General features: G+C 45.2%; 1 protein-coding gene across 2 annotated transcripts in view; it reads left to right on the forward strand.

The window, feature by feature from the left end:
• THSD4 (thrombospondin type 1 domain containing 4) overlaps positions 1-27,342 on the forward strand; it is a 642,834-nt gene that overhangs the window by 484,120 nt on the left and 131,372 nt on the right. For both annotated transcript variants that reach the window (XM_067471248.1, XM_067471249.1), the window contains one exon: positions 11,543-11,747. In XM_067471248.1, coding sequence (XP_067327349.1) covers positions 11,543-11,747 — 205 coding nt within the window. The remainder of the gene's footprint in view (positions 1-11,542; positions 11,748-27,342) is intronic.

The raw sequence follows: 27,342 nt of genomic DNA on the forward strand, positions 1-27,342 counted from the left end.
AATCCTATTTAGCTATGTGACGCTCTACTTTACAAGGGCCAGTACCCAGCGATATTTTGATATAGGCATTACTTACCTACTTAGGTGTAGCGAATTTGTTGATCTATGTTAATTTTTTGATGTATAGCTCTATGTTGCAATGTGGCAGAATTGGCACAAATATTGTAGCAACAGTAGAGGCAAGATTAATTTGCATACGTGCAGCCGATTGGTCGTATGCAGATGAGTGTAGGCCAGGATTTGAAAAGGCCACTGAGCCAGAATGGCAGTTGGGAGAAGAGAACTGAACATTCCAAAGGGGCGGAGTTAAGTTTAAAAATAGGCAGTTAGAGAGTCAGAAAAGATTCAGTTAGGGATTCCTGTTTATGAGGGACAGTTAGGAATTTCTGTGAGAGAAAAGCAGTTAGGAAAATGGAGCTCAAGTTTTAAGGAAAACAAAGAAGTGCCAGTATTGTTTAAGGCAGAATATAGTTCTGTCAAGAGTATATGAATAAGTAACGTATTTGTCGTTGTGTAACAGTTGAATTTTGGGAGGAAAAGTTAACCAAGTGATTGATATTGAGTGTAAGACTCAAGACTGTAACAGAACACACAAATGTAACCATAAGCGTTGGAGCCAGAAGCTATAAATAAACTTTGTTACTTCGTTTACTACAAGAGTGTCTCAAGCCGGTGATATAAAAGCCTCAAGGTAAAAGCTCACAAGAAAGTCCCAGCCAATTTAAAAGGGGAAACTACATCAGTAGAAGGCAGTAAAAAGATTTAAGGGAAAATATCCCCGCCCCCCGCATCGACACACATAAAAGGCACCTGTAAAAGGACTGAAGTAGTGATACGTCGTCCCATTAAGCAATCCCTTGTTGGCCGAGTAGGATAGTCTTCCAGGATCAGTGTTCTGGTGATTGTGGAGCCCTATGCTTGATCTGCATCTTCTCCCACAGTGAGGGCACCGGTTTCCAGGTGGAAAGTGGTCCCGGTCGGCGTTGGCTTGACACACCCTCCTCTTGGCATGTTTCTCTCTTTCGGCCTCCATTCATGCCTCTTCAAATTCTGCAGCAATGCTGGTCACAGCTGACCTCCAGCTGGAGCGCTCAAGTGCCAAGGCTTCCCAGTTCTCAGTGTCTATGCCAGAGTTTGTAAGGTTGGCTTTGAGCCCGTCTTTAAATCTCTTTTCCTGTCCACCAAAATTCCGTTTTCTGTTCTTGAGTTCAGAGTAGAGCAACTGCTTTGGGAGACTGTGGTCGGGCATCAGGACAATGTGGCTGTTGGGGTTCAGCCTGTGTGTGAACCTTAACCTGATTCTCTGATTGTATTTCCCGATGCCAATGTAGATGTTAATGTGAATTCTGAGGCCAATTTAGATTATGATGGTTTGAGTAATGAAAATCCTACAGCCTTGGAAAGCGAAAGTCAAGATTCCCATGAGAACATGCATTCGGAGCTGAGTGGAGATGGTTCACTCTCTTTTCCTCCCAGTCTTAGTTCTCCAGAGAATCTGACACCTGGCCTGCCTAATGAGGATAGACGGGGGCAGATTTGGCAGAGCCGGGGAGAAGCACAAAGTTTACCTAGGTCAGCTAGATTGAGAGAAATCCAAATAAAAACTTCAGGCGTGTCTCGCAATAGATTTCTTAGCCGTAAGTATGCCTGGCCTGAATGCAGCTTCAGACCAGGCATTGTTCCAGATTCATGTGCAAGCGGTTTGCAGGTCTCCTGATTCAAGTGGCCTTGTTCTTCAGAGGTTTTCTAGTTGTTCCAAGTACAGTTAGTGGATTGCTAACAGGTTCCAGGATTCAGCAGTTTTGCTGTGGGTTTTATTATCTTGTTCATGGACATTTCTTGTTGCTGAATTTTACTGTGACTTTTTACCTTTGCATTTTTCCTCTATTTTGTACTCATCTTTCATCAATAAAGAAGGACTGTTTTCCTGAAGTCAAGTGTGGTGGATTGTTGTCTGAGGGTCCAGTTTCCTGCTCTGGGTCGCAACAGTGGCCGGTCCAGTGGAGTTGATGGTGGAGGACTATCGCTTCAATGCTGGTGGTCTTTGCTTCTTCCAGCATGCTGACATTTGTCCGCCTGTCTTCCCAAGAGATTTGCAGGATTTTCCGGAGGCTGCGTGGATGGAATTGTTCCAGGAGTTGCATGTGACGTTTGTAGATACTCCACATTTCGCAAGCATATAGCAGAGTTGGGAGGACAATAGCTTTAAAAACAAGCACTTTGGTATCCCTACGGATTAGGGCTGGGCGGTTTCGTTTCGTAATTTCGTAATTCATTAAAAATTCGTTATTTTTTTGATAACGAAGCGATATTGAACCATTCAGGAGCAACTAAAAAATGAAACAAATTTTTCCAATTTGTTTCGGAATTGATTCGTTATTGATTCGTAAATGTTTCGTTATTATTTCCGCATGTCTGGTGCAAGTTTTAGGGTTGCTGCTTGTTTTCTCAGTGAAAAAAAATATAATTATCACACCAACAGTCAACAACAGAGGGAGAGGGAAGCTTCAGAAGTTTTTTTAGCGTATTGCGCGATTGCGGCCGCCATTAAAGAATCGATTCGTAATTGACTCGTAATTGTTTCGTAATCGTTTTATGATTTCCGAAATTTTGTAAATATCGAACTTTTTTTAAGGAAAATTTCAGAATTCTTTTAAATAACGAAATGCAAAAAACCCTTAAACCCTCGGCCTGTTTCCAATCTTCCCTTCTTGGGCAAAGTCATGGAAAGCGTGGTGGCCTCACAACTCCAGGTATTCTTGAGAGACACGGATTATCTGGATCCGGCACAGTTTGGTTTCAGACCGGGACATGGTACCGAGACGGTCTTGGTCGCCTTAGTCGATGATCTGCGCCGGGAGCTAGACAGGGGGAGTGTGTCCCTGTTGGTGCTCCTGGACCTCTCAGCGGCCTTCGATACCGTCGACCACGGTATCCTTCTGGGGCGCCTTGCGGAAATGGGTCTTGGGGGCACTGCTTTGCAGTGGCTCCAGTCATTTCTGGAGGGTCGTACCCAGAAGGTGTTATTGGGGGACTCCTGTTCAACATCACAGCCTTTGACCTGTGGGGTTCCACAGGGCTCTATATTGTCCCCCATGCTGTTTAATATCTACATGAAGCCGCTGGGTGAGATCATCCGGAGTTTCGGGGTGCGGTGTCATCTGTACGCAGATGATGTCCAACTCTGTCACTCCTTCCCACCTGCTACTAAGGAGGCTGTCGAGGTCCTGAACTGGTGCCTGGCTGCTGTAATGGTCTGGATGAGGGCGAACAAACTGAAATTAAATCCAGACAAGACTCCTGGTCAGTCGCAAGGCCGAGCAGGGTATAGGGTTACAGCCTGTGCTGGATGGGGTCGCACTCCCCTTGAAGGCGCAGGTTCGCAGCTTGGGTGTGATCCTGGATTCATCGTTGAGCCTGGATCCCCAGGTTTCAGCGGTGACCAGGGGAGCATTTGCACAGCTTAGGCTCGTGCGCCAGCTGCGCCCGTACCTTGGGAAGTCTGACTTGGCCACGGTGGTACACGCTCTGGTCACACCCCGCCTTGATTACTGCAACGCTCTCTACGTGGGGCTGCCCTTGAAGACGGCCCGGAAGCTTCAGCTAGTCCAGCGTGCGGCAGCCATGTTACTAACAGGAGCAGGATGCAGGGAGCATACAACGCCCTTGTTGTTCCAGCTCCACTGGCTGCCGATCTGCTACCGGGCCCAATTTAAGGTGCTGGTATTATCCTACAAAGCCCTAAACGGTTCCGGCCCAAAATACCTTTCGGACCGCATCTCGGCCTATGAGCCCACGAGGACCTTGAGATCGTCTGGGGAGGCCCTTCTCTCGATCCCGCCTGCTTCACAGGCACGTCTGGTGGGGACGAGAGAAAGGGCCTTCTCGGTGGTGGCCCCCCGGCTGTGGAACACCCTCCCTGTTGACATCAGACAGGCGCCCTCCCTTATGTCCTTCCGTAAGAGCCTGAAGACATGGCTATTCGAGAAGGCATTTAACTGAGTGCTACAGTAATTGCTACAGTAACTGGAAATGACAACTGGAACGGAATATGGACTACGAGATTGGTTATGATTCTATGATAAGACGGAGCAGATTATCTTAGTGTAATTAGATGATTGTGTATTAGTGATATGTCGGTTTTTTGTCGTTGTAGCTTATTGTAAATTGTTTTTATATGTTGTACACCGCCGCGAGTCGCTCTAGGGCTGAGAGCGGCGGTTAACAAATGCATCAAATAAAATAAATAAATAAATAAATAAAAATGAATCGAGTTTAGAAACAAATTTTTCCGTGTTTGGACAGTCCTACTACGGATGTCCCGGTCCTCAAACACTCTCTGCTTCATTCGGAAATATGCTGCACTCGCAGAGCTCAGGCAGTGTTGTATTTCAATGTCAATGTTGACATTGGTGGAGAGGTAGCTGTCAAGGTAGTGGAAATGGTCAACATTCAGTCCAACCTCCTGCCAAGAAGCAGGAAAATTGCTTCTCCAGCACCATAGGTCAGGAATCTTCAAACGTTGGCCATCCAGATTCTTTGAGGGAGATACCAATTTGAATGGGCTGTGTAACTTTAGTATAGATTTGAATTCAGGTGTTGAATGTAGGTGTCAATGTTGACTTTTGTGGAGAGGTGGCTGTAAACAACCTCGAGTCAGCTCCACTTCCTGAGGGCACTGCGAGCCACATAAATAACTGATAAAGACCAACCTTGGCTCACAATGCCTTTTTCAAATTACCCGGGCAGCGCTGGGTCCCCAAGCTAGTAGTAAATAAAAAAATTAAAATAAAGCGGTTCCCTCTGGATGTGTTGGACGAACAAGTCCTATCATCCTCCAGTTGGAGATCATCATATAGTTCATCATATGTAGAAAGCACCCATTTGGAGGAATATTCTCTACTTCACATTGCCTCTTTGCTTCTCTTGTTTTGTACTTCTGGCCCCATACCTCCCTGGACGAAAGCCTCCACCGATCTTGTTGCCAGCTGTGGTTATGCCAATCCTGACACTTCGAAATTGGACTCCATCAGCACACCAGCCCCCTGTTATCACCACTCCTGATCCGGTGCCACTAGATCAGCGAAAGCAAACGAGTGTCACTTTGCATTATGCAGCCCGCCATCGTGGGCGCGCTTGTTCAAACATCCTTGCTCCGCAGCGGAATGCTCACATCTGCTTTCCATTTGTGGGATCGGCACTTCATCTCCGCGAAGGCCTGGCTGGAGCCCCATCCCATTGTGTACATTGCCTGGGATCCCTGTGAAGTCCACCGCTGGCTGTTTTCATCCAGATCGCCCCTGGGTTTTCTTTGGGAGATTTCGCTGAAATCAAATTTGGCACTCTCGTCTTGAACCGTTTCTGTAGAGGGAACCTGTGTCTCATAAAGACTTGGGTTTTGTTTTGTTTTGCTTTTGCGGCAGGGTGGGCAACATGTTGCAGGCTATATTTGAGAATCTGAAGGATGTTTGGCATGCGGCATGGCTTTTACGAAATCTTCACTGTAAAGAAAAAACACATTTTGGAACGGACAGATGTTCATGGCAGCCTGGTTCGACTTTTGGAACAGCTGTAAATCTCCTCCCATTCAATACATAAGTGGAATGTATTCAGGGTAGGGATGTGGTACTCCATCTTCCAATCATGACATAATTAATTGGGATCTTGTGTTGTATGTCAGCCTGTTCAGCCTGTGATTGCGTCTGATGGTCATGCTGATGTTCATGATGGGAATGCTGATATTCATGATGGGTCTGTTGACAATGGGGATGAGGGTTTGCTTGGGCCTGAGTTAAGGTCAGAAGACAGGCCCGAACTGTCTCAGGGAGGCTTTCATGGCTGGAATCACTAGGTTATTGTGGGTTTTTTTCGGGCTATAGAGCCATGTTCTAGAGGCATTTCTCCTGACATTTCGCCTGCATCTATGGCCAGCATCCTCAGAAGTATCCTCACTACCTCTGAGGATGCTTCTCTGTGTAGTCGGGCATGTTGGTTGTGAGAGTGGTCCAGCACTTCTGTGTTCTCACACAGCATATTATCACTCTCAACAAAAGATTCCCCCCAGGCACTTCCAAGCCATTGAATGCTAATCAAAGTGATCAGCTGAAACATTCACAGCTAGCCCCAGCAGCTCCAGCAGACAAAAGTCCTTTGTCTCACCCTGGGCATTCCACAGATATATAAACCTATTTTTCCTACTTCCAACAGACCACTTATATTGATTCTTACGGAAGAGATGCCTCAGTTGGGTCAAGATTGATTCATAGAATCATAGAATCATAGAATCAAAGAGTTGGAAGAGACCTCATGGGCCATCCAGTCCAACCCCCTGCCAAGAAGCAAGAATATTGTATTCAAATCACCCCTGACAAATGGCCATCCAGCCTCTGTTTAAAAGCTTCCAAAGAAGGAGCCTCCACCACACTCCGAGGCAGTGAGTTCCACTGCTGAACGGCTCTCACAGTCAGGAAGTTCTTTCTCATGTTCAGATGGAATCTCCTCTCTTGTAGTTTGAAGCCATTGTTCCGCGTCCTAGTCTCTAAGGAAGCAGAAAACAAGCTTGCTCCCTCCTCCCTGTGGCTTCCTCTCACATATTTATACATGGCTATCATATCTCCTCTCAGCCTTCCCTTCTTCAGTCTAAACATAGAATCATAGAATCATAGAATCAAAGAGTTGGAAGAGACCTCATGGGCCATCCAGTCCAACCCCCTACCAAGAAGCAAGAATATTGTATTCAAATCACCCCTGACAGATGACCATCCAGCCTCTGTTTAAAAGCTTCCAAAGAAGGAGCCTCCACCACACTCCGGGGCAGTGAGTTCCACTGCTGAACGGCTCTCACAGTCAGGAAGTTCTTCCTCATGTTCAGATGGAATCTCCTTTTTTGGAGTTTGAAGCCATTGTTCCATTGCGTCCTAGTCTCCAAGGAAGCAGAAAACAAGCTTGCTCCCTCCTCCCTGTGGCTTCCTCTCACATATTTATACATGGCTATCATATCTCATCTCAGTCTTCTCTTCTTCAGGCTAAACATGCCCAGCTCCTTAAGCCGCTCCTCATAGGGATTGTTCTCCAGACCCTTTATCATTTTAGTCGCCCTCCTCTGGACACATTCCAGCTTGTCAATATCTCTCTTGAATTGTGGTGCCCAGAATTGGACACAATATTCCAGGTGTGGTCTAACCAAAGCGGAATAGAGCAAGGGGAGCATGACTTCCTAGATCAAGACAATATGCTCCTATTGATGCAGGCCAAAATCCCATTGGCTTTTTTTGCCACCACATCACATTGTTGGCTCATGTTTAACTTGTTGTCCACGAGGACTCCAAGATCTTTTTCACACGTACTGCTCTCGAGCCAGGCATCGTCCCCCGTTCTGTATCTTTGCATTTCGTTTTTCCTGCCAAAGTGGAGTATCTTGCATTTGTCCCTGTTGAACTTCATTTTGTTAGTTTTGGCCAATCATCTCTCTAATCTGTCAAGATCATTTTGAATCCTGCTCCTGTCCTCTGGAGTATTGGTTATCCCTCCCAATTTGGTGTCGTCTGCATGTGGATGTGGATGTGGTACTCCAATCTTCCAATCATGACATAATTAATTGGGACCTTGTGTTGGATGTCAGCCTGTTCAGCCTGTGATTGTGTCTGATGGTCATGCTGATGTTCATGATGGGAATGATGTTCCGATGTTGGGCCTGGGTCTGTTGACAATGGGGATGAGAGTGCTTGGGCCTGAGTTAAGGTCAGAAGACAGGCCCGAGCTGTCTCAGGAAGATTCACAAGGCCACATTCTTGGGAGAGGCCCTTTACAGCTTTTCTCAGAGCAACTGTCTGAAGATGAATTGTCGAAGGCTTTCATGGCTGGAATCACTGGGTTGTTGTAGGTTTTTTCGGGCTATATGGCCATGTTCTAGAGGCATTCTCCCCTGATGTTTTGCCTGCATCTATGGCAAGCATCCTCAGACCTCACTACCTCTGAGGATGCTTGCCATAGATGCAGGCGAAATGGCAGGAGAGAATGCCTCTAGAATGGCCACATAGCCCGAAAATCTACAACAACCCAGTGTCTGAAGATGATTTGTCAGGTGCAGAAGTTAATGTGAGTCAACATAACGAGAGCATAGAGAGAAAGCAAAGCTTTTGTAAACAGAGACAGAGTCCTCTGAGGCAAAGACGATCAGTTCGTTTACAGGAAAAGAGAGATTAAAAACCTTCATCTGATGGTAAGGTCAAGAGAAATGCTTTCCTTTCGATTTTGGGATCTGGAAAAGCCTTATAAAGATTCTGACAAAAGAGTTGCCTCAGTTGGGTCAATGTTGGAATTTCATGATGGTCTTTCTTTCAAGTGCTCTTAGTTTCATGTACCAAATTTTTGCAAAGCTCCAGATTTGTGTATGGGATTTTTCCTGCTGCCTTGTTTCATGGATTCATGTGCCTAGTTTCATGGATTTTATGTACATACTAGCCATCCCCTGCCAGGCGTTGCTGTGGCCCAGTCTGTGTATATGTGCTTTGTGTGTGTATATATGTGTGCATGTGTGTACATATAGAATTATAGAATCATAGAATCAAAGAGTTAGAAGAGACCTCATGGGCCATCCAGTCCAACCCCCACCAAGAAGCAGGAATATTGCATTCAAATCACCCCTGACAGATGACCATCCAGCCTCTGTTTAAAAGCTTCCAAAGAAGGAGCCTCCACCACACTCCGGGGCAGAGAGTTCCACTACTGAATGGCTCTCACAGTCAGAAAGTTCTTCCTCATGTTCAGATGGAATCTCCTTTCTTGTAGTTTGAAGCCATTGTTCCGTTGCGTCCTAGTCTCCAGGGAAGCAGAAAACAAGCTTGCTCCCTCCTCCCTGTGGCTTCCTCTCACATATTTATACATGGCTATCATATCTCATCTCAGCCTTCTCTTCTTCAGGCTAAACATGCCCAGCTCCTTAAGCCGCTCCTCATAGAGCTTGTTCTCCAGACCCTTGATCATTTTAGTCGTCCTCCTCTGGACACATTCCAGCTTGTCAAGATCTCTCTTGAATTGTGGTGCCCAGAATTGGACACAATATTCCAGGTGTGGTCTAACCAAAGCAGAATAGAGGGGTAGCATGACTTCCCTAGATCTAGACACTATGCTCCTATTGATGCAGGCCAAAATCCCATTGGCTTTTTTTGCTGCCACATCACATTGTTGGCTCATGTTTAACTTGTTGTCCACGAGGACTCCAAGATCTTTTTCACACGTACTGCTCTCAAGCCAGGCGTCCCCCGATTCCTCCTCTGTACATGAGGCAGGGCATAGTGGACAAGCATACAGATGCCGAGTTGTCTGTTCTGCTCCACAGTCACACAAGGTGTGGGATTATTTTAGATCGTGCCATTTTGCCAGGTTGTCTTTTGTTCTGCCCACTCTGCTTCTGAGTCTGTTCAGGGACTTCCAAGTTGCCCATTCTTGGTTTGCCCCTAAAGGAAGACCCTCGGGGGGGGGGGGGATCCAATTGGGATTTTCTGATTTAGCTGCCCAGAGGGATACCCTTGCTGTTGCTGGAGTGACACCAAGAGGAATGGTAGTTCTCATAAAGCTTTTCCTTGATTTGAGTCTATTGGGAGGAGGCTGGTAGCCATGCAGTGGGTGGCTTTCACAGGGTTTGTGATGGCGCGAGTGGCACCACCTATGTATAGAACTGTTAGTTGCAAGATTTAAACTGTTGTATCATGCTTAACCCTGCCCCTTTTATCTTGCTTACGTATAGTTGTATGGATTGGTTACTTATAGCTGTCAATCAGTACTGTTTGGCTCCACCTCTTCCTGCAGGAGGGGAGTGCATCCTTTCTTTTCATTCTGCCATCAGAGTTGTTACCATATGGACATGAGTAAGAGACTTCACTCTAAAAGACCCTGATTTAAGTTACCTCTTAGCATCAGTTCTGAGGTTTTTTACCCTTGAGACTTGTGCTTCATGTTCAGACCAACCTGAACAACATTTGAAGTTTCAAGCGCCTTCAAATCGGTTCTTTTGGCACCAGAGGAAGATCCTGAGTCTTCAAAACATAGGCCATCTGAACTGGGGTTGTGGTTTGCTCCGGCATTCACAGCCATTGAGGAAAGAGGAAACTTGGTGAGGCTTCTCAGCTTCAAACCCCTTGGACCCAGGACTAATTGAGACTGTAACATATATTTTCCTTCACCCCTCTGAAGTTTCCAGCTTATTGCTTTAAAGAAATGACTTTGTGATCAATAAAACTTATTTTGGGTTATTTACAGCGTTTTGGGTTTTTGAGAGTTCCAGTTTCCTATAGGAGGGCAAGAAACAATCCCCTGGGGAAAGAAGCCATGTCCATCCCTCCTTTATTAAGAATAATAGCCCCCAGGCGCGACGGCACAGGGTTCAACCTTATTTCTCTCACATTTAGGAGTAACTTCCCGTCGCACATCGGGGGGGGGGGGGCAATGCCAGCTAGCTTGTAGAGTTTATCAACAGGTGTAGGTTTAAGACATCCCGTGATTATTCTGCATGTCTCATTCAATGCTATGTTTACCTGCTTTGCATGGGCAGACCTATGCCAAACAGGGCAGGCATACTCGGCAATTGAGTAAGACAAGGCTAGGGCTGATGTTCTTACTAATTTGGGGTCTGCACCCCATGTGCTGCCAGTAAATTTTCGCAGGATGCTATTGCGTGCAGCTACTTTGTGCTTGGTGTTCAAGCAGTGTTTCCCATACACCAGTGTTCGATCTAAGGTGACACCGAGATATTTAGGATGGAAACAATGTTCAAGTTCTTCACTTTCCCAGGTGACTTTCAATTTTCTGTTGGCTTCACGGTTGCGTAGGTGTAAAGTGTTTTGGCAGGGTTAGGCTTCAGGTGGTTATCTTTGGAGTAGCTGGAGAGATCTTTCAAGGCATTAGTAAATTGGATTTCAACTCTTTCAAAGTCTTTTGCTTGTGTTGTTAGGGCAAGATCATCAGCATATATAAAGCTCTTTGTGAGTGGTGGTTGTGGCTGTTCGTTAGTAAAGATATTAAACAAGGTTGGTGCAAGAACAATAATAATATGGGGATGGTAATTGAGTGGGATACAACAGAGCTCTTTAGATGAGAATTCTATGCACCCCACAAAACTGGAGAATCATAGAATCCAAGAGTTGGAAGAGACCTCATGGGCCATCCAGTCCAACCCCTTTCTGCCAAGAAGCAGGAATATTGCATTCAAATCACCCCTGACAGATGGCCATCCAGCCTCTGTTTAAAAGCTTCCAAAGAAGGAGCCTCCACCACACTCCGGGGCAGAGAGTTCCACTGCTGAACGGCTCTCACAGTCAGGAAGTTCTTCCTCATGTTCAGATGGAATCTCCTCTCTTGTAGTTTGAGCTCACCAATCTCCTATCTTGGGACCATTATAGTTAAAGCAGTATCCATAAGGAAAAAACCCTATGCAATCTACTTACTGCTCCTGTTAGGGATGAGTCAGGACTAACCCAAACCACATGACTCGATTGAAACCAATTCTGATGCTGGTCTACCTTGTCTTTGTTGTTCTTTCCAGACCATTGGCTGTGATGACTATCTTGGCTCAGACAAGGTGGTGGACAAATGCGGCATCTGCGGAGGGGACAACACAGCTTGCAAAGTGGTCTCTGGGGTCTTCAAACACACTCTGACCAACCTTGGCTACCACAAAATTGTTGAAATACCAGAGGGGGCTACGAAGATCAACATCACCGAGATGTCCAAGAGCAACAACTACTTAGGTGAGTGGTGTTCCTTTCCCAAAAGAACCTTGATTTGTGACATAACTGGACCTCATTCACTTTTGATCAAGCACAAGGTCCTTCCATTTCATTAATTTTATTCATCCACTTTATTTTTTTTTACTCTGCCTTTCTCATGATATAGGGACTTGTGGGCATCATATAATCATAGGTGATCACTCGTGGCTGAGTATGAATCCACATGGTTTTTCAAATTTAGGACATACATTTCCTAATATAAGGCGGTTGCGACAAGGATTTGTTTGATGAGCCTTCTTCTTGACACATTTCTTTGGTACTCATGGGCAGACAGCAATGGTTCCCAACCTTTTTTTGACCAGGAACCACTTGAAGAGGGACCACTTGACCAGGGAGCACTTTGAACAGGGACCATTTGACCAGCGAACACTTGACCAGGGACCACTTGACCAGGGACCACTTTTACCAGGGACCATTTGACCAGCAAACACTTGACCAGGGAGCACTTTGACCAGGGACCATTTAACCAGGGACTACTTGACCAGGGAGCACTTGACCAGCAAGCACTTGACCAGGGAGCACTTTGACCAGGGACCATTTGACCAACGAACACTTGGCCAGGGACCACTTGACCAGAGAGCACTTTGACCAGGGACCACTTGACCAAGGACCACTTTGACCAGGGACCACTTGACAAGGGACCACTTTGACCAGGGACCACTTGACCAGGCACCACTTGGCCAGGGACCACTTTGAACAGGGACCACTTTGATCTAGGAGCACTTGACCAGGGACCACTTTGACCAGGGACCACTTGACGAGGGACCACTTTGACCAGAGACCACTTTGACCAGTGACCACATGACCAGGGACCACTTGACGAGGGACCACTTTGACCAGAGACCACTTTGACCAGTGACCACATGACCAGGGACCACTTGACCAGGGACCACTTTGACCAGGGACCACTTGACTAAGGAGCACTTGACGAGGGACCACTTTGACCAGTGACCACATGACCAAGGACCACATGACCAGGAACCTCTTGACCAGGAAGCACTTGACCAGGGACCACTTTGACCAGGGAGCACTTGACCAGGGACCACTTGGCCAGGGACCACTTTGAACAGGGACCACTTTGAACAGGGACCACTTTGAACAGGGACCACTTTGATCTAGGAGCACTTGACCAGGGACCTACTTTGACCAGGGACCACTTGACGAGGGACCACTTTGACCAGAGACCACTTTGACCAGTGACTACATGACCAGGGACCACTTGACCAGGGACCACTTTGACAAGGGACCACTTGACCAAGGAGCACTTGATGAGGGACCACTTTGACCAGAGACCACTTTGACCAGTGACCACATGACCAAGGACCACATGACCAGGGACCACTTTGACCAGGGACCACTTGACCAAAGAGCACTTTAATCAGGGACCACTTGACCAGGGACAACTTGACCATGGCCTACTTTGACCAGGGACCACTTTGACCAGTGACCACATGACCAAGGACCACATGACCAGGAACCTCTTGACCAGGGACCACTTGACCAGGGCCTACTTTGACCAGGGACCACTTGACCAGGGAGCACTTTGACTAGGGACCACTCTCCAACATTAGTACCAAATGGGTTATGAATAATGTTTTGGTGAACTTTATGTTCAGTTTGGTCATTTGGGGTGCCGATTCAGAAAACTGCATTGGATAGACCACATCAGCTCTAGTTTATGATACAGAATATATACTATACATTAGTTAGCATCTGCTCACCCACAGAAAACTATATTTAATCATCTAGAGCCTTGGACCTTATTTCAGGTCTTGCGGTCCACTAGTGGGCCACAGCCCATAGGAGGGAATCATCAACATACAGGAAGCAATATACCTCTATGCCCAAAGTATATTGCTTCCTGTATGTCCATAAGTGCCAAAGAAATGTATCAAGAAGATAGCTCATCAAACAAATCCTGTTCATGACTGCAGAGACCACAACAGCTGCTTACTTATGTTCCAGAGAAGTGATTGCCAACCTATGGCCTTCCAGATGGTGGGACTCCAACCCTCAGAAGCCCCAGTCAGCTTGGCCAACCATCAAGAACTCTGGGAGCTCAACTCCCAAACACTCGAACCATTGGGAATCATTGATCTAAATGAATCACTGATCTAAATTAACGTTTCCCAACCTTTGGTCCTCCAGGTGTTTGGAATATTAGCTCCCACAATTCCTAATAGCTGGTGAGGGATTTCTTGCAGTTGAGGTCCAAAACACTTGGAGGACTCAAGGTTGGGAACCACTGATCTCAAGGAATTTTTCAATCAGTTTAAGAAAAAATGGATATGGGATTTGGAGTTGGGAGAAACCCACACCAGAAGGTCCACACATTGTCCAACGATCTCTGCTCTAAAGTGAATGTTCAAGTGACACGTTCTCCAAGATCTTCTGACTGTGGTCTCCTCCTTGGGTGAAATACAAATGAGGTCAATCTGGAAAATAGAGGTTATTTTAGCTGATTACAACTTGTGAAAACAGGAACCACGCTCTTTTTTCACAGTGGAAGCCGATGACCGGATAGTACAGTGTTTCTCAACCTTCCTAATGCCGAGACCCCTTATTCCAGTTTCTTATGTTGTGGTGACCCTCAACCATAACATTACTTTCATTACTACTTCCCAACTGTAATTTTGATACTGTTATGAATCATAATGTAAATATCTGATATGAAGGATGTATTTTCATTTACTGGACCAGATTTGGCACAAATACCTAATACATTGAAATGTTGATTTTGTCATTTGGGAGTTGTAGTTGTTGGGAATTATAGTTTACCTACAAGCAAAGAGCTTGGGAGTTGTAGTTCACCTACATCCAGAGAGCACCATGGACTCAAACAATGATGGATCTGGACCAAACTTGGCACCAATACTGAATATGCCCAAATGTGAACACTGGTGGAGTTTGGGGAAAAATAGACCTTGATATTTGGGAGTTGTAGTTGCTGGGAGTTATAGTTTACCTACAATCAAAGAGCTTTCTGAACTCCAGCAACAATGGAAGTGAAACAGACTTGGCACACAGAACTTCCATGCCCAAGAGAAAATACTGGAAAAGTTTGGTGAGCCGTGTCCTTTGGTTTGGGAGTTGTAGTTCACCCACATCCAGAGAGCACCAAGGACCCAAACAATGATGGATCTGGACCAAACTTGGCATGAATACTCAAATGTGAACACTGGTGGAGCTTGGGGGGAAATAGACCTTGACATTTGGGAGTTGTAATTGCTGGGAGTTATAGTTCACCTACAATCAAAGAGCTTTCTGAACTCCAGCAACAATGGAATTGAACCAGGCTTGGCATACAGAACTCCCATGCCCAAGAGAAAATACTGGAAGGATTTGGTGAGCAATGACCTTGAGTTTGGGTGTTGTAGTTCACCTACATCCAGAGAGCACTGTGGACTCAAACAATGATGGATCTGGACCAAACTTGACACCAATACTCAATATGCCCAAATGTGAACACTGGTGGAGTTTGGGGAAAATAGACCTTGATATTTGGGAGTTGTAGTTGCTGGGAGTTATAGTTCACCTACAATCAAAGGGCTTTCTGAACTCCAGCAACAATGGAATTGAACCAGACTTGGCACACAGAACTCCCATGCTCAAGAGAAAATACTGGAAGGGTTTGGTGGCCATTGATCTTGAGTTTTTGAGTTATGGTTCACCTACATCCAGAGAGCACAGTGGACTCAAACAATGATGGATGTGGACCAAACTTGGCGCTAATACTCAATATGCCCAAATGTGAACACTGGTGGAGTTTGGGGAAAATAGACCTTGACATTTGGGAATTGTAGTTGCTAGGAGTTATAGTTCACCTACAATCAAAGAACATTCTGAACTCTAGCAACAATGGAATTGAACCAGACTTGGCACACAGAATTCCCATGCCCAAGAGAAAATACTGGAAAGATTTGGTGGGCAATGACTTTGAGTTTGGGAGTTGTAGTTCACCTATATCCAGAGAGCACCATGGACTCAAACAATGATGGATCTGGACCAAACTCTACACAAATACTCAATATGCCCAAATGTGAACACTGGTGGAGTTTGGGAAAAATAGACCTTGACATTTGGGAGTTGTAGTTGCTGGGATTTATAGTTCACCTACAATCAATGAGCATTCTGAATTCCACCAATGATAGAATCGGGCCAAACGTCCATGACCAACAGAAAATACTGTTTTTGGCGACCCCTCTGAAACCCCCTTGTGACCCCCCCCCCAGGGGTGCTGACCCCCAGTTTGAGAAACACTGGGATAATAAGACTCTTCAGCATTAGGAGAAAAGATTGATTTTGTGTACTAGGAGGCTCGGCAGCCAGAATGTCCATTGTAAAGTGAACCATATGTGACAGGTTTTCATTTTCAAACCTCCACCTTGGGATTGGCACAGGAACTCTAGGGATTACGCAAAGCCTGGGAAACTGGAAGCGGGTCCTGTTCCCATGCATGCCAATGGACCTGTTTCCTTTTTGGAATGCTATTTTTCGGCATTCCTTGCCTGAAATGATGCAGCATTTCCCTATCCCTGCTGACCTCCAATGAAACAATGACAGCCAACTTTCTATGACTTACTTATTCATTTGGGATTAATGACGTTAGATGGCACTTTAACTGTCATGACACAAGGCTGTGGGATCATGGGAATTGTAGATTGATGAGGTCTTGAACCTTGTCTGCCAAAGAGTGCTGTTTTTTCAACAAACTATTTATTTATTTACGATATTTATGTGCCGTCCTTCTCACCTCAAAGGGGACTTAGAGCAGTTTACTCTCTCTCTCTCTCTCTCTCTCTCTATATATATATATATATATAAAATAAATAAAAAATAAAATAAAAAATAAAATAAAATAAAATAAAAATAAAAATAAAAATAAAAATAAAAATAAAAATAAAAATAAAAATAAAAATAAAAATAATAAAAAATAAAAATGTAATGTTCGTTTGTGGGAGGGATAGCCAATACTCCAGAGGACAGGAGCAGAATTCAAAACAATCTTGACAGATTAGAGAGATGAATGGCCAAAACTAACAAAATGAAGTTCAACAGGGACAAATGCAAGATACTCCACTTTGGCAGAAAAAATGAAATGCAAAGATACAGAATGGGGGACAATGCCTGGCTTGAGAGCAGTATGTGTGAAAAAGATCTTGGAGTCCTCGTGGACAACAAGTTAAACATGAGCCAACAATGTGATGTGGCGGCAAAAAAAGCCAATGGTATTTTGGCCTGTATCAATAGGAGCATAGTGTCTAGATCCAGAGAAGTCATGCTCGCCATGCTCTATTCTGCTTTGGTTAGACCACACCTGGAATATTGTGTCCAATTCTGGGCACCACAATTCAAGAGAGAGATTGACAAGCTGGAATGTGTCCAGAGGAGGGCGACTCAAATGATCAAGGGTCTGGAGAACAAGCCCTATGAGGAGCGGCTTAAAGAGCTAGGCATGTTTAGCCTGAAGAAGAGAAGGCTGAGAGGAGACATATCCATGTATAAATATGTGAGAGGAAGTCATAGGGAGGAGGGAGCAAGCTTGTTTGCTGCTGCCCTGGAGACTGGGACATGGAACAATGACTTCGAACTACAAGAGATTCCATCTGAACATTAGGAAGAACTTCCTGACTGTGAGAGCTATTCAACAGTGGAACTGGCTGCCTCAGAGAGTGCTGGAGGGTACTTCTTTGGAGGGTTTTAAACAGAGTCTGGATGGCCATCTGTCAGGGGTGCTTTGAATGCAATATTCCTGCTTCTTGGCAGGGGGTTGGACTGGATGGCCCATGAGGTCTCTTCCAACTCTTTGATTCTATGATTCTATGACTTCAAACTGCAAGAAAGGAGATTCCATCTGAACATTAGGAAGAACTTCCTGACGGTGAGAGCTGTTCAGCATTGGAACTCTCTGCCTCAGAGAGTGCTGGAGGCTCCTTCTTTGGAGGGATTTAAACAGAGGCTGGATAGCCATCTGTCGAGAGTGCTTTGAATGCAATATCCCTGCTTCTTGGCAGAATGGGGTTGGACTAGATGGCCCATGAGGTCTCCTCCAACTTTATGATTCTGTGAATCTAGGAAATAGTAGAAGAAGAAGTAGAGGAAAGAAGAGAGGAAAAGAAGGAGGAGAAGAGGGGGATGAAGAGGAAAAAGAAGATGAAGAGGAGGAGGAGGAGGAGGAGGAAGAGTATGAAAGTGAAGGAAGAAAGAAAACAAGAAAAGGAGAAAGAGGAGGAGGAGGAAAACAAGGAAGGAGGAAGAGAAGGAGAAGAAGCAGAACTCAATAGTATGAAAAGCTCTTTTGGAACGAATGTTCTTGCAAAGTAATGTACTCCACTTCAACCGAATGACCATGCGGGATGCTTTGTGCCAGAACTTAATCCAAACCATGAAAAGAGGGCTGTTCTTTGCCAAAGCAAGTCAAGAGCGGCTTTCTCCTAGACTCCCTCTAGGCCACTGAAGTGCTCCAGAATAGAACGGTGTCCCAATTATTCATTGCAAAGTCCAAATGGGTTGGGCGCGCGTCCAGACAGATTGCAAAGTCTTTAGGGGAAGGCCTTTGAACGAGCAACGGATTGTAAGAAGGACTGGTTGAACGAAAAATCCGAATGGTTGGTGACTAAAAAGTCCAAATCTCAAAGGTTAACAGGCATGCTATTAAGGCAACCCACCTAATGATATCTTTCAGCTCAAAAACAAAAACAAGGACAGCTCTTGTAATTGATATAAGCTTCTTTCATAAATTTTATTTGTCGAAGGCTTTCAGGGCCGGAATCACTGGGTTGTGATTCCGGCCCTGAAACAGGGTATAGGGCATAGGGTTACAGCCTGTGTTAGACGGGGTTACACTCCCCCTGAAGACGCAGGTTCGCAGCTTGGGAGTGATCCTGGACTCATCGCTGAGCCTGGAACCCCAGGTCTCGGCGGTGGCCGGGAGAGTTTTTGCACAACTAAAACTTGTGCACCAGTTGCGCCCATACCTTGGGAAGTCGGATCTGTCCACGGTGGTCCATGCTCTTGTTGCATCCCGAATAGATTACTGCAACGCGCTCTATGTGGGGTTGCCTTTGAAGACTGTTCGGAAACTTCAATTAGTCCTACGGGTGGCGGCCAGATTGCTCACCGGAGCATCATACAGGGAGCATACAACCCCCCTGCTATGTCAGCTCCACTGGCTGCCGATCCAGTTCTGAGCACAATTCAAAGTGCTGGTTTTGGCCTACAAAACCCTTTACGGTTCCAGCCCAGCGTACCTGTCTGAACGTATCTCCTTCTACGTCCCACCTTGGAGTTTAAGATCTGCTGAGGGGGCCCTGCTCTTGGCCCCACCTTTATCACAAGTGAGACTGGTGGGGCCTTCTCGATGGTGGCCCCTCGCCTGTGGAATGCATTCCCCGGGGAAATTAGGACATCAACATCCCTCCTCTCCTTCAGGAAGAAGCTAAAAACCTGGATGTGGGACCAGGCCTTCTGGTAGGCTGGCAGATGGACAAGGACAACCAATAATGACCAGAGTAGGAAAGGACAACAACAATGCTGAATGGTTTACAGACTTGGATTTGGTGAACACTGACCACAAGATGTTTTTATTGCTGCTAGTTTATTGTCTGGTTGTTTTAATTAGCTATAACTGTGATATTATGTGTTAAATTTGTGTATTGTATATTGCATTGTATGTTGTAGTTGTTAGGCATTGAATTGTGCCTTTTGTAAGCTGCCCTGAGTCCCCCCTAGGGGGTTGAGAAGGGCGGGGTAGAAGCACCCAAAATAAATAAATAAATAAATAAATAAATAAATAAATTGTTACAGGTTTTTTCGGGCTATATGGTCATGTTCTAGAGCAGAAGTCCCCAAACTACGGCCCGTGGGCCACTTCCAGCCCGCCAAGGGCACTCATCCGGCCCGTGGAGGAGGAGCGCCCCCACCCCACACAGTGCCCCTCCCTTGGCTGGCTCATGCTGCCCATTGTTTGACGGATAGCATGAGCCAGCCAAGGGCAGCTGCTCCGCGTGGCCTACTCACGTGTAAAGCACCTCACGACCTGTTCAAAAGACAATTATTATAGGCCCAGCGCGTGACAGCGCTGGCATTCTCTCCTGACGTTTTGTCTGCATCTATGGCAAGCATCCTCATCATCATCATCATCATCATCATCATCATTTAATAACTTATTAATCGCCCTCCATCCGAGAATGCTCCAGGCGATTTACAGCTAAATTATAAAAGATAAAATACATACATACAAAATTTAAAAATTAACAGAGATCGAATGCTCTAGTAAAAAGCCAGCTCTTAAGTGCGAGAGTAAAAGGCCTTCAGTCACGCATGGCTCTCATGTAGGGCGGCAAGGAATTTTTTCGGGCTATAGAGCCATGTTCTAGAGGCATTTCTCCTGACGTTTCCCCTGCATCTATGGCAAGCATCCTCAGAGGTAGTGAGGTGACCTCTGCGTCTGGTCCTTTCCAACTGCAGTTCTCTAGGACCCGGTATATGGAGTAAGTGAGGTCACTACCTCTGAGGAGCCAGCCTCTGAGGACGCATGCCATAGATGCAGGCGAAATGTCAGGAGAGAACCTACAACAACCCATAAATTTTAACGTCCATGATGAGGACCACTCCGGTCGCCTTTCTTTGATTACAGACGATTTGATTTGATCGCACACTCAAATCTTTGGTTTTTGTGGTCCTCTGTTAGGAGTTTTGGGACCCAACGGGAGCAGAGTTTCCTAAACTTTAGGTGTTCAGAAACAATGTTATAAAGCACTGATCTCAACACGTCAGGAAATTTGTTTGAGAGACCTGTTATTGTGAAGCGCCTGTTCTCACGAATCCTCGCTTCAACTGAAGCCACCAAATCGTCTGTAATCAAAGAAGGGCGACCGGAGCGGTCCTCATCATGGACGTTGTCACGGCCATCTTTGAATTGTCCTACCCACTTACGCACTTTGCTTTCACTCATAACAGTATCACTGTACACTTGACAAATTTGTCAATGAATTTCTGCAGCAGGCAGGTTCCTTGCTGACAAAAACTGTATCACTGAGCGAACCTCACATGCGGAGGGTGAGTTGATAGTCTTAAACATTTTTAAAGCACAGAACAGAACCGTACAGGTGAGCTACAGAGCGGAAACTGAACACAGTTGTTCCCGAGATATGCCGGTACACAACACACGAGCTTGTTGCGGTATGCGCGCGAACTACTAGTGTCTACAACAAAACGGACCTTACTTAAAAAATACCCCTCGTACATATGATCCTGTATATTGGACTCCACCTGCGCGATATACATTGATATTTGGTGTTAGATTATAAAGTAGGATTCCTTGATCCTTTATACTGGTGGCAGTGTTATGAATGACTTTTCAATAACTTTGAAGCATAGGTTCTTTTTATTGCAATTTCCAGTGTGAGAAGATATATCAGATTACAGAAAACATTTAGACAAAGAATGACATTGGACATACAGACATACAGATTCTATGCAACTACATTGGATTCACAATTACATTGGTTAACAAACAAAGGGGAATTACATTTTCACTCAGCATTCACACACATGTACATGTATTCATCCACATGCATCCAAATATTACCATATCCTTTCTCCCTCCTTGGAGAAGCACCTGTAAGGCCAGACCCTGATTTCCTGCAGCCTGCCAACGCATAGTTCCATAACTTCCATAACGCCATAACTTCAAAACGCCGAAATGCCAAAACTTCTTTCCCTAAGCACAGTGCCAAGGACCAGACCTCTGTTTTCCATACAGCAGAACCTGACTCCCTGCACAAAATCTAAGACTCCAAAAGCGCATTTCTTCCTCTTCCCTTGAGAAAGAAGCCCCAAAGTGTCCAGAATCATGCTTTCCCAGAGCATATCTGACACTCTCCAAATACACCACCTCTCTCCTTCCCATGGAGCAGAGCATGGCGGGTGGAACAGACTCCTTGGTCTGCCACGATTTGAGCATTATTAGGCTGAGTCTTTTATAGGAAAATTCTGTTGATGTAGTCCCAAAGTTGTAAATTAATGATAGACGTCTTCCATCCTGGATCCATCCCAGTTTCCTGGCCAGATGTTGATCTTCTTGATTAGTGTTGATCTTCTGTTGACTTCCTTCTTAACATAAGGAAGATTGCAAACATTTCCTTTATCCCTGTCTCAGTTCTTATCAGAGTTTCTCATTAGCAAGTCCAGCAAGCAGGTAGTTAGTCATTGCAGGCCTTAATATTATACTGGTGATTCCAAAATTATTAGCTCCATCCATACATCCTTCCATTCTTCCATTCATTACTTCTGACACCAATTATGTCATGAATGACTTTTCAATAACTTTGAAGCATAGGTTCTTTTTATTGCAATTTCCAGTGTGAGAAGATATATCAGATTACAGAAAACATTTAGACAAAGAATGACATTGGACATACAGACATACAGATTCTATGCAACTACATTGGATTCACAATTACATTGGTTGACAAACAAACATAGGGGAATTACATTTTCACTCAGCATTCACACACATGTACATGCATTCATCCACATGCATCCAAATATTACCATATCCTTTCTCCCTCCTTGGAGAAGCACCTGTAAGGCCAGACCCTGATTTCCTGCAGCCTGTCAACGCATAGTTCCATAACTTCCATAACGCCATAACTTCAAAACGTTGAGATACCAAAACTTCTTTCCCTAAGAACAGTGCCAAGGACCAGATCTCTGTTTTCCATACAGCAGAACCTGACTCCCTGCACAAAATCTAAGACTCCAAAAGCACACTTCTTCCTCTTCCCTTGAGAAAGAAGCCCCAAAGTGTCCAGAATCATGCTTTCCCAGAGCATATCTGACACTCTCCAAATACACCACCTCTCTCCTTCCCATGGAGCAGAGCATGGCGGGTGGATCAGACTCCTCGGTCTGCCACGATTTGAGCATTATTAGGCTGAGTCTTTTATAGGAAAATTCTGTTGATGTAGTCCCAAAGTTGTAAATTAATGATAGACGTCTTCCATCCTGGATCCATCCCAGTTTCCTGGCCAGATGTTGATCTTCTTGATTGGTGTTGATCTTCTGTTGACTTCCTTCTTAACATAAGGAATGTTGCAAACATTTCCTTTATCCCTGTCCCAGTTCTTATCAGAGTTTCTCATTAGCAAGTCCAGCAAGCAGGTAGTTAGTCATTGCAGGCCTTAATATTATACTGGTGATTCCAAAATTATTAGCTCCATCCATACATCCTTCCATTCTTCCATTCCTTCCCACACATCATTTTAAATTCACATTTATCAATTTTGCACATTGAATTTCTTATTACAGCAGCGGTGGGATATATTATAGTATATCGTATGATCCTTTATATTGGTGTTCAGCAGCGCGATATGCATTGATATTTGGTGTTAGATTATTTTGGGGATAGTCCTTCTTTTGTTACAGTGGTGGCAAATGGCGAGATTCATAATAGATAAATTATGTATTGTCGAAGGCTTTCATGGCTAGAATCACTAGGTTCTTGTGGGTTTTTTTCGAGCTATAGGGCCATGTTCTAGAGGCATTTCTCCTGACGTTTCGCCTGCATCTATGGCAAGCATCCTCAGAGGTAGTGAGGTCTGTTGGAATTAGGACAATGGGTTTATATATCTGTGGAATGGCTGGGGTGGGGCAAAGAGCTCTTCTCTGCTGGAGCTAGGTGTGAATGTTTCAACTGACCACCTTCATTAGCATTTGAAGGCCTGGCTGAGCCTGGGAAAATCTTTTGTTGAGATTTTCATCTGGGTGGATCTTCATCTGTGAACCCCACCTCCTCCAAGATGAACTGAACCACCTCAACTGGGCTCTCCAGGCCAATGGAGACTCCACCTCAGACATCAGAAGGGCTGCAAGACCAAGAACAAGCCACGAGAGTCAAGATGAAGATCCACCCAGAGGAAAAGTGTTCTTGCCATACATCAAGGGAACCACTGACCGCAGAGGGAAGCTGATGAGGAAACACAACATACAAACAATCTACAAACCCACCAACAAAATCCAACAAATGCTCCGTTCAGCAAAGGACAAGAGGGATCCTCTCACTTCTGCAGGAGTCTACCGTATACCATGCAGCTGTGGACAAGTCTACAGAGGGACCACCAAACGCAGCAGCATTGCCCAGACACGAATCAAGGAACATGAAAGACATTGCAGACTCCTTCAACCAGAGAGTTCAGCCATAGCAGAGCACCTGTTGAACCAACCTGGACACAGCATATTATTTGAGAACACAGAAATGCTGGACCACACCAACAACCACCATGTCAGACTACACAGAGAAGCCATTGAAATCCACAAACATGTGGACAATTTCAACAGAAAGGAAGAGACCATGAAAATGAACAAAATCTGGCTACCAGTATTAAAAAACTCTAAAATTACAACAGCAAAACAGCAGAGAGGAAACAACCAAGCACACCTTAACACCTCTCAACAAAAGAATTTCCCAGGCTCAGCCAGGCCTTCAAATGCTAATGAAGGTGGTCAGTTGAAACATTCACACCTAGCTCCAGCAGAGAAGAGCTCTTTGCCCCACCCCAGCCATTCCACAGATATATAAAGCCATTGTCCTAATTCCAACAGACCTCACTACCTCTGAGGATGCAAGATACTCCACTTTGGCAGGAAAAACGAAATGCAAAGATACAGAATGGGGGACGCCTGGCTCGAGAGCAGTACATGTGAAAAAGATCTTGGAGTCCTCGTGGACAACAAGTTAAACATGAGCCAACAATGTGATGTGGCGGCAAAAAAAGCCAATGGGATTTTGGCCTGCATCAATAGGAGCCTAGTGTCTAGATCTAGGGAAGTCATGCTACCTCTCTATTCTGCTTTGGTTAGACCACATCTGGAATATTGTGTCCAATTCTGGGCACCACAATTCAAGAGAGATATTGACAAGCTGGAATGTGTCCAGAGGAGAGCGACTAAAATGATCAAGGGTCTGGAGAACAAGCCCTATGAGGAGCGGCTTAAGGAGCTGGGCATGTTTAGCCTGAAGAAGAGAAGGCTGAGAGGGGATATGATAGCCATGTATAAGTATGTGAGAGGAAGCCACAGGGAGGAGGGAGCAAGCTTGTTTTCTGCTTCCTTGGAGACTAGGACGCGGAACAATGGCTTCAAACTACAAGAGAAGAGATTCCATCTGAACATGAGGAAGAACTTCCTGACTGTGAGAGCCGTTCAGCAGTGGAACTCTCTGCCCCGGAGTGTGGTGGAGGCTCTTTCTTTGGAGGCTTTTAAGCAGAGGCTGGATGGCCATCTGTCAGGGGTGATTTGAATGCAATATTCCTGCTTCTTGGCAGGGGGTTGGACTGGATGGCCCACAAGGTCTCTTCCAACTCTTTGATTCTATGATTCTATGATTCTATGATGCTTGCCATAGATGCAGGCGAAACGTCAGGAGAAATGCCTCTAGAACATGGCCCTATAGCCCGAAAAAACCCACAAGAACCTAATAGATAAATTACTTCTTACATTATACAAGCAATACACATTACATCATGAAACCTTGTATCCCACGTATATTTTTGAAAAGCCCTGCGGCTCTGTTATGCACATTACGCAGTTGCGCGGTTATGCGCATGATGCATCACAACGCCAAACGTGAGCCAGAATCCCAAGCACATCTTGCAATGCTTCTTTTCAAAGTCTCCAATTTCAGGTCTGAAATATACATTCTGCTCCTCAACGAGTACAAGTTGACCAGACGAGGAGATGGATTTAACATTGCGTTGGGACATTCCTGTATATTAATTTTACGGTCTATTTACAACTAATGAAGCATTGCTGGAAATATTCCATGGTGTTGTCTCAGGCGTTTAATCAGACATTAATGCTAGACACCCAAATCCGCATGCAAAATATTCTCGACAGGTTGCCATGTGTGTATGCAAAAGGGGGGTTACGTCTCCCCGAGCATGTCTTAAAATCCTTACTCCACCCTTTGGGAGGGTTAGGACGTTGTCAATGCCCGTCCAAAACTAACAATATGACCTACAAATACACCAAGATCAAACAAAACCACAAACTCCTTACAAACATCACGTCCAATCTCCTCCTGAAGAAGAAAATGTAGTGAAAACAATGTTGGAGCAACAAACAGCGGCCAAAACACAACGTTCTTTCCACTTTTGTGGGGAAAATAAACTAGCTTTGTGACATCCCGCTGAAGCAATGCGTAAGGATCACAGGTCAAAAACTTCAAAAGTATCTTGAAATATCTGAAACGCGGTCATTTAGGGTTTATCGACATTGAGAAATGAATGCCACTTGACACTGCTTGAAATGACATAGAATTATAGAACCATAGAGTTGGAAGTCACCTCATGGGCCATCCAGTCTAACCCATTCTGCCAAGTAGCAGGAAAATCACATTCAAAGCACCCCCGACAGATGGCCATCCAGCCTCTGTTTAAAAGCTTCCAAAGAAGAAGCCTCTACCACACTCCGGGGCAGAGAGTTCCACTGCTGAACAGCTCTCACAGTCAGGAAGTTCTTCCTAATGTTCAGATGGAATCTCCTTTCTTGTAGTTTGCATCCTAATCTCCAGGGCAGCTGAAAACAAGCTTGCTCCCTCCTCCCTCTGACTTCCTCTCACATACTTATACAAGGGTATCCTGTCTCCTCTCAGACTTCTCTTCTTCGGGCTAAACATGCCCAGATCTATAAGCCACTCCTCATAGGGCTTGTTCTACAGACCGTTGATCATTTTAGTTGCCCACATTCCAGGTTGTCAATATCTCTCTTCAATTTTGGTGCCCAGAATTGGACACAGTATTCCAGGTGTGGTCTAACCAAGGCAGAATACAGCATAGGGGGCATGACTTCCCTGGATCTAGACACTAGACTCCTATTGATGCAGGATAGAATCATAGAATCAAAGAGTTGGAAGAGACCTCATGGGCCATCCAGTCCAACCCCATTCTGCCACGAAGCAGGAATATTGCATTCAAATCACCCCTGACAGATGGCCATCCAGCCTCTGCTTAAAAGCTTCCAAAGAAGGAGCCTCCACCACACTCCGGGGCAGAGAGTTCCACTGCTGAACAGCTCTCACAGTCAGGAAGTTCTTCCTCATGTTCAGATGGAATTTCCTCTCTTGTAGTTTGAAGCCATTGTTTCATGTCCTAGTCTCCAAGGAAGCAGAAAACAAGCATGCTCCCTCCTCCCTATGATTTCCTCTCACATACTTATACTTATTTACTTTATTTATATACCGCTTTTCTCAGCCCTCAGGCGACTCAAAGCGGTGAACAACATCAATACAAAACATCACGAGACAAGTATAGGGCAATTACAAACAATTGTAACATAAATCATTAAACATCCGTATAACGATCATTAGCGCCTCAACAGTAAAATCAGAATCCAGTCTCATCATCCATTATTTCGTATTCCTATGTTCACTTACACAGTTTAATCAAATGCTTGTTCGGACAGCCAGGTCTTCACTTTCCTCCGAAACGCCAGCAGGGAGGGGGCCAATCTGATATTTGCAGGCAGGGCGTTCCACAGCCGAGGGGCCACCACT

This window comes from Anolis sagrei, chromosome 9, assembly GCF_037176765.1.
Source record: "Anolis sagrei isolate rAnoSag1 chromosome 9, rAnoSag1.mat, whole genome shotgun sequence".
Classification (NCBI taxonomy): domain Eukaryota; kingdom Metazoa; phylum Chordata; class Lepidosauria; order Squamata; family Dactyloidae; genus Anolis; species Anolis sagrei.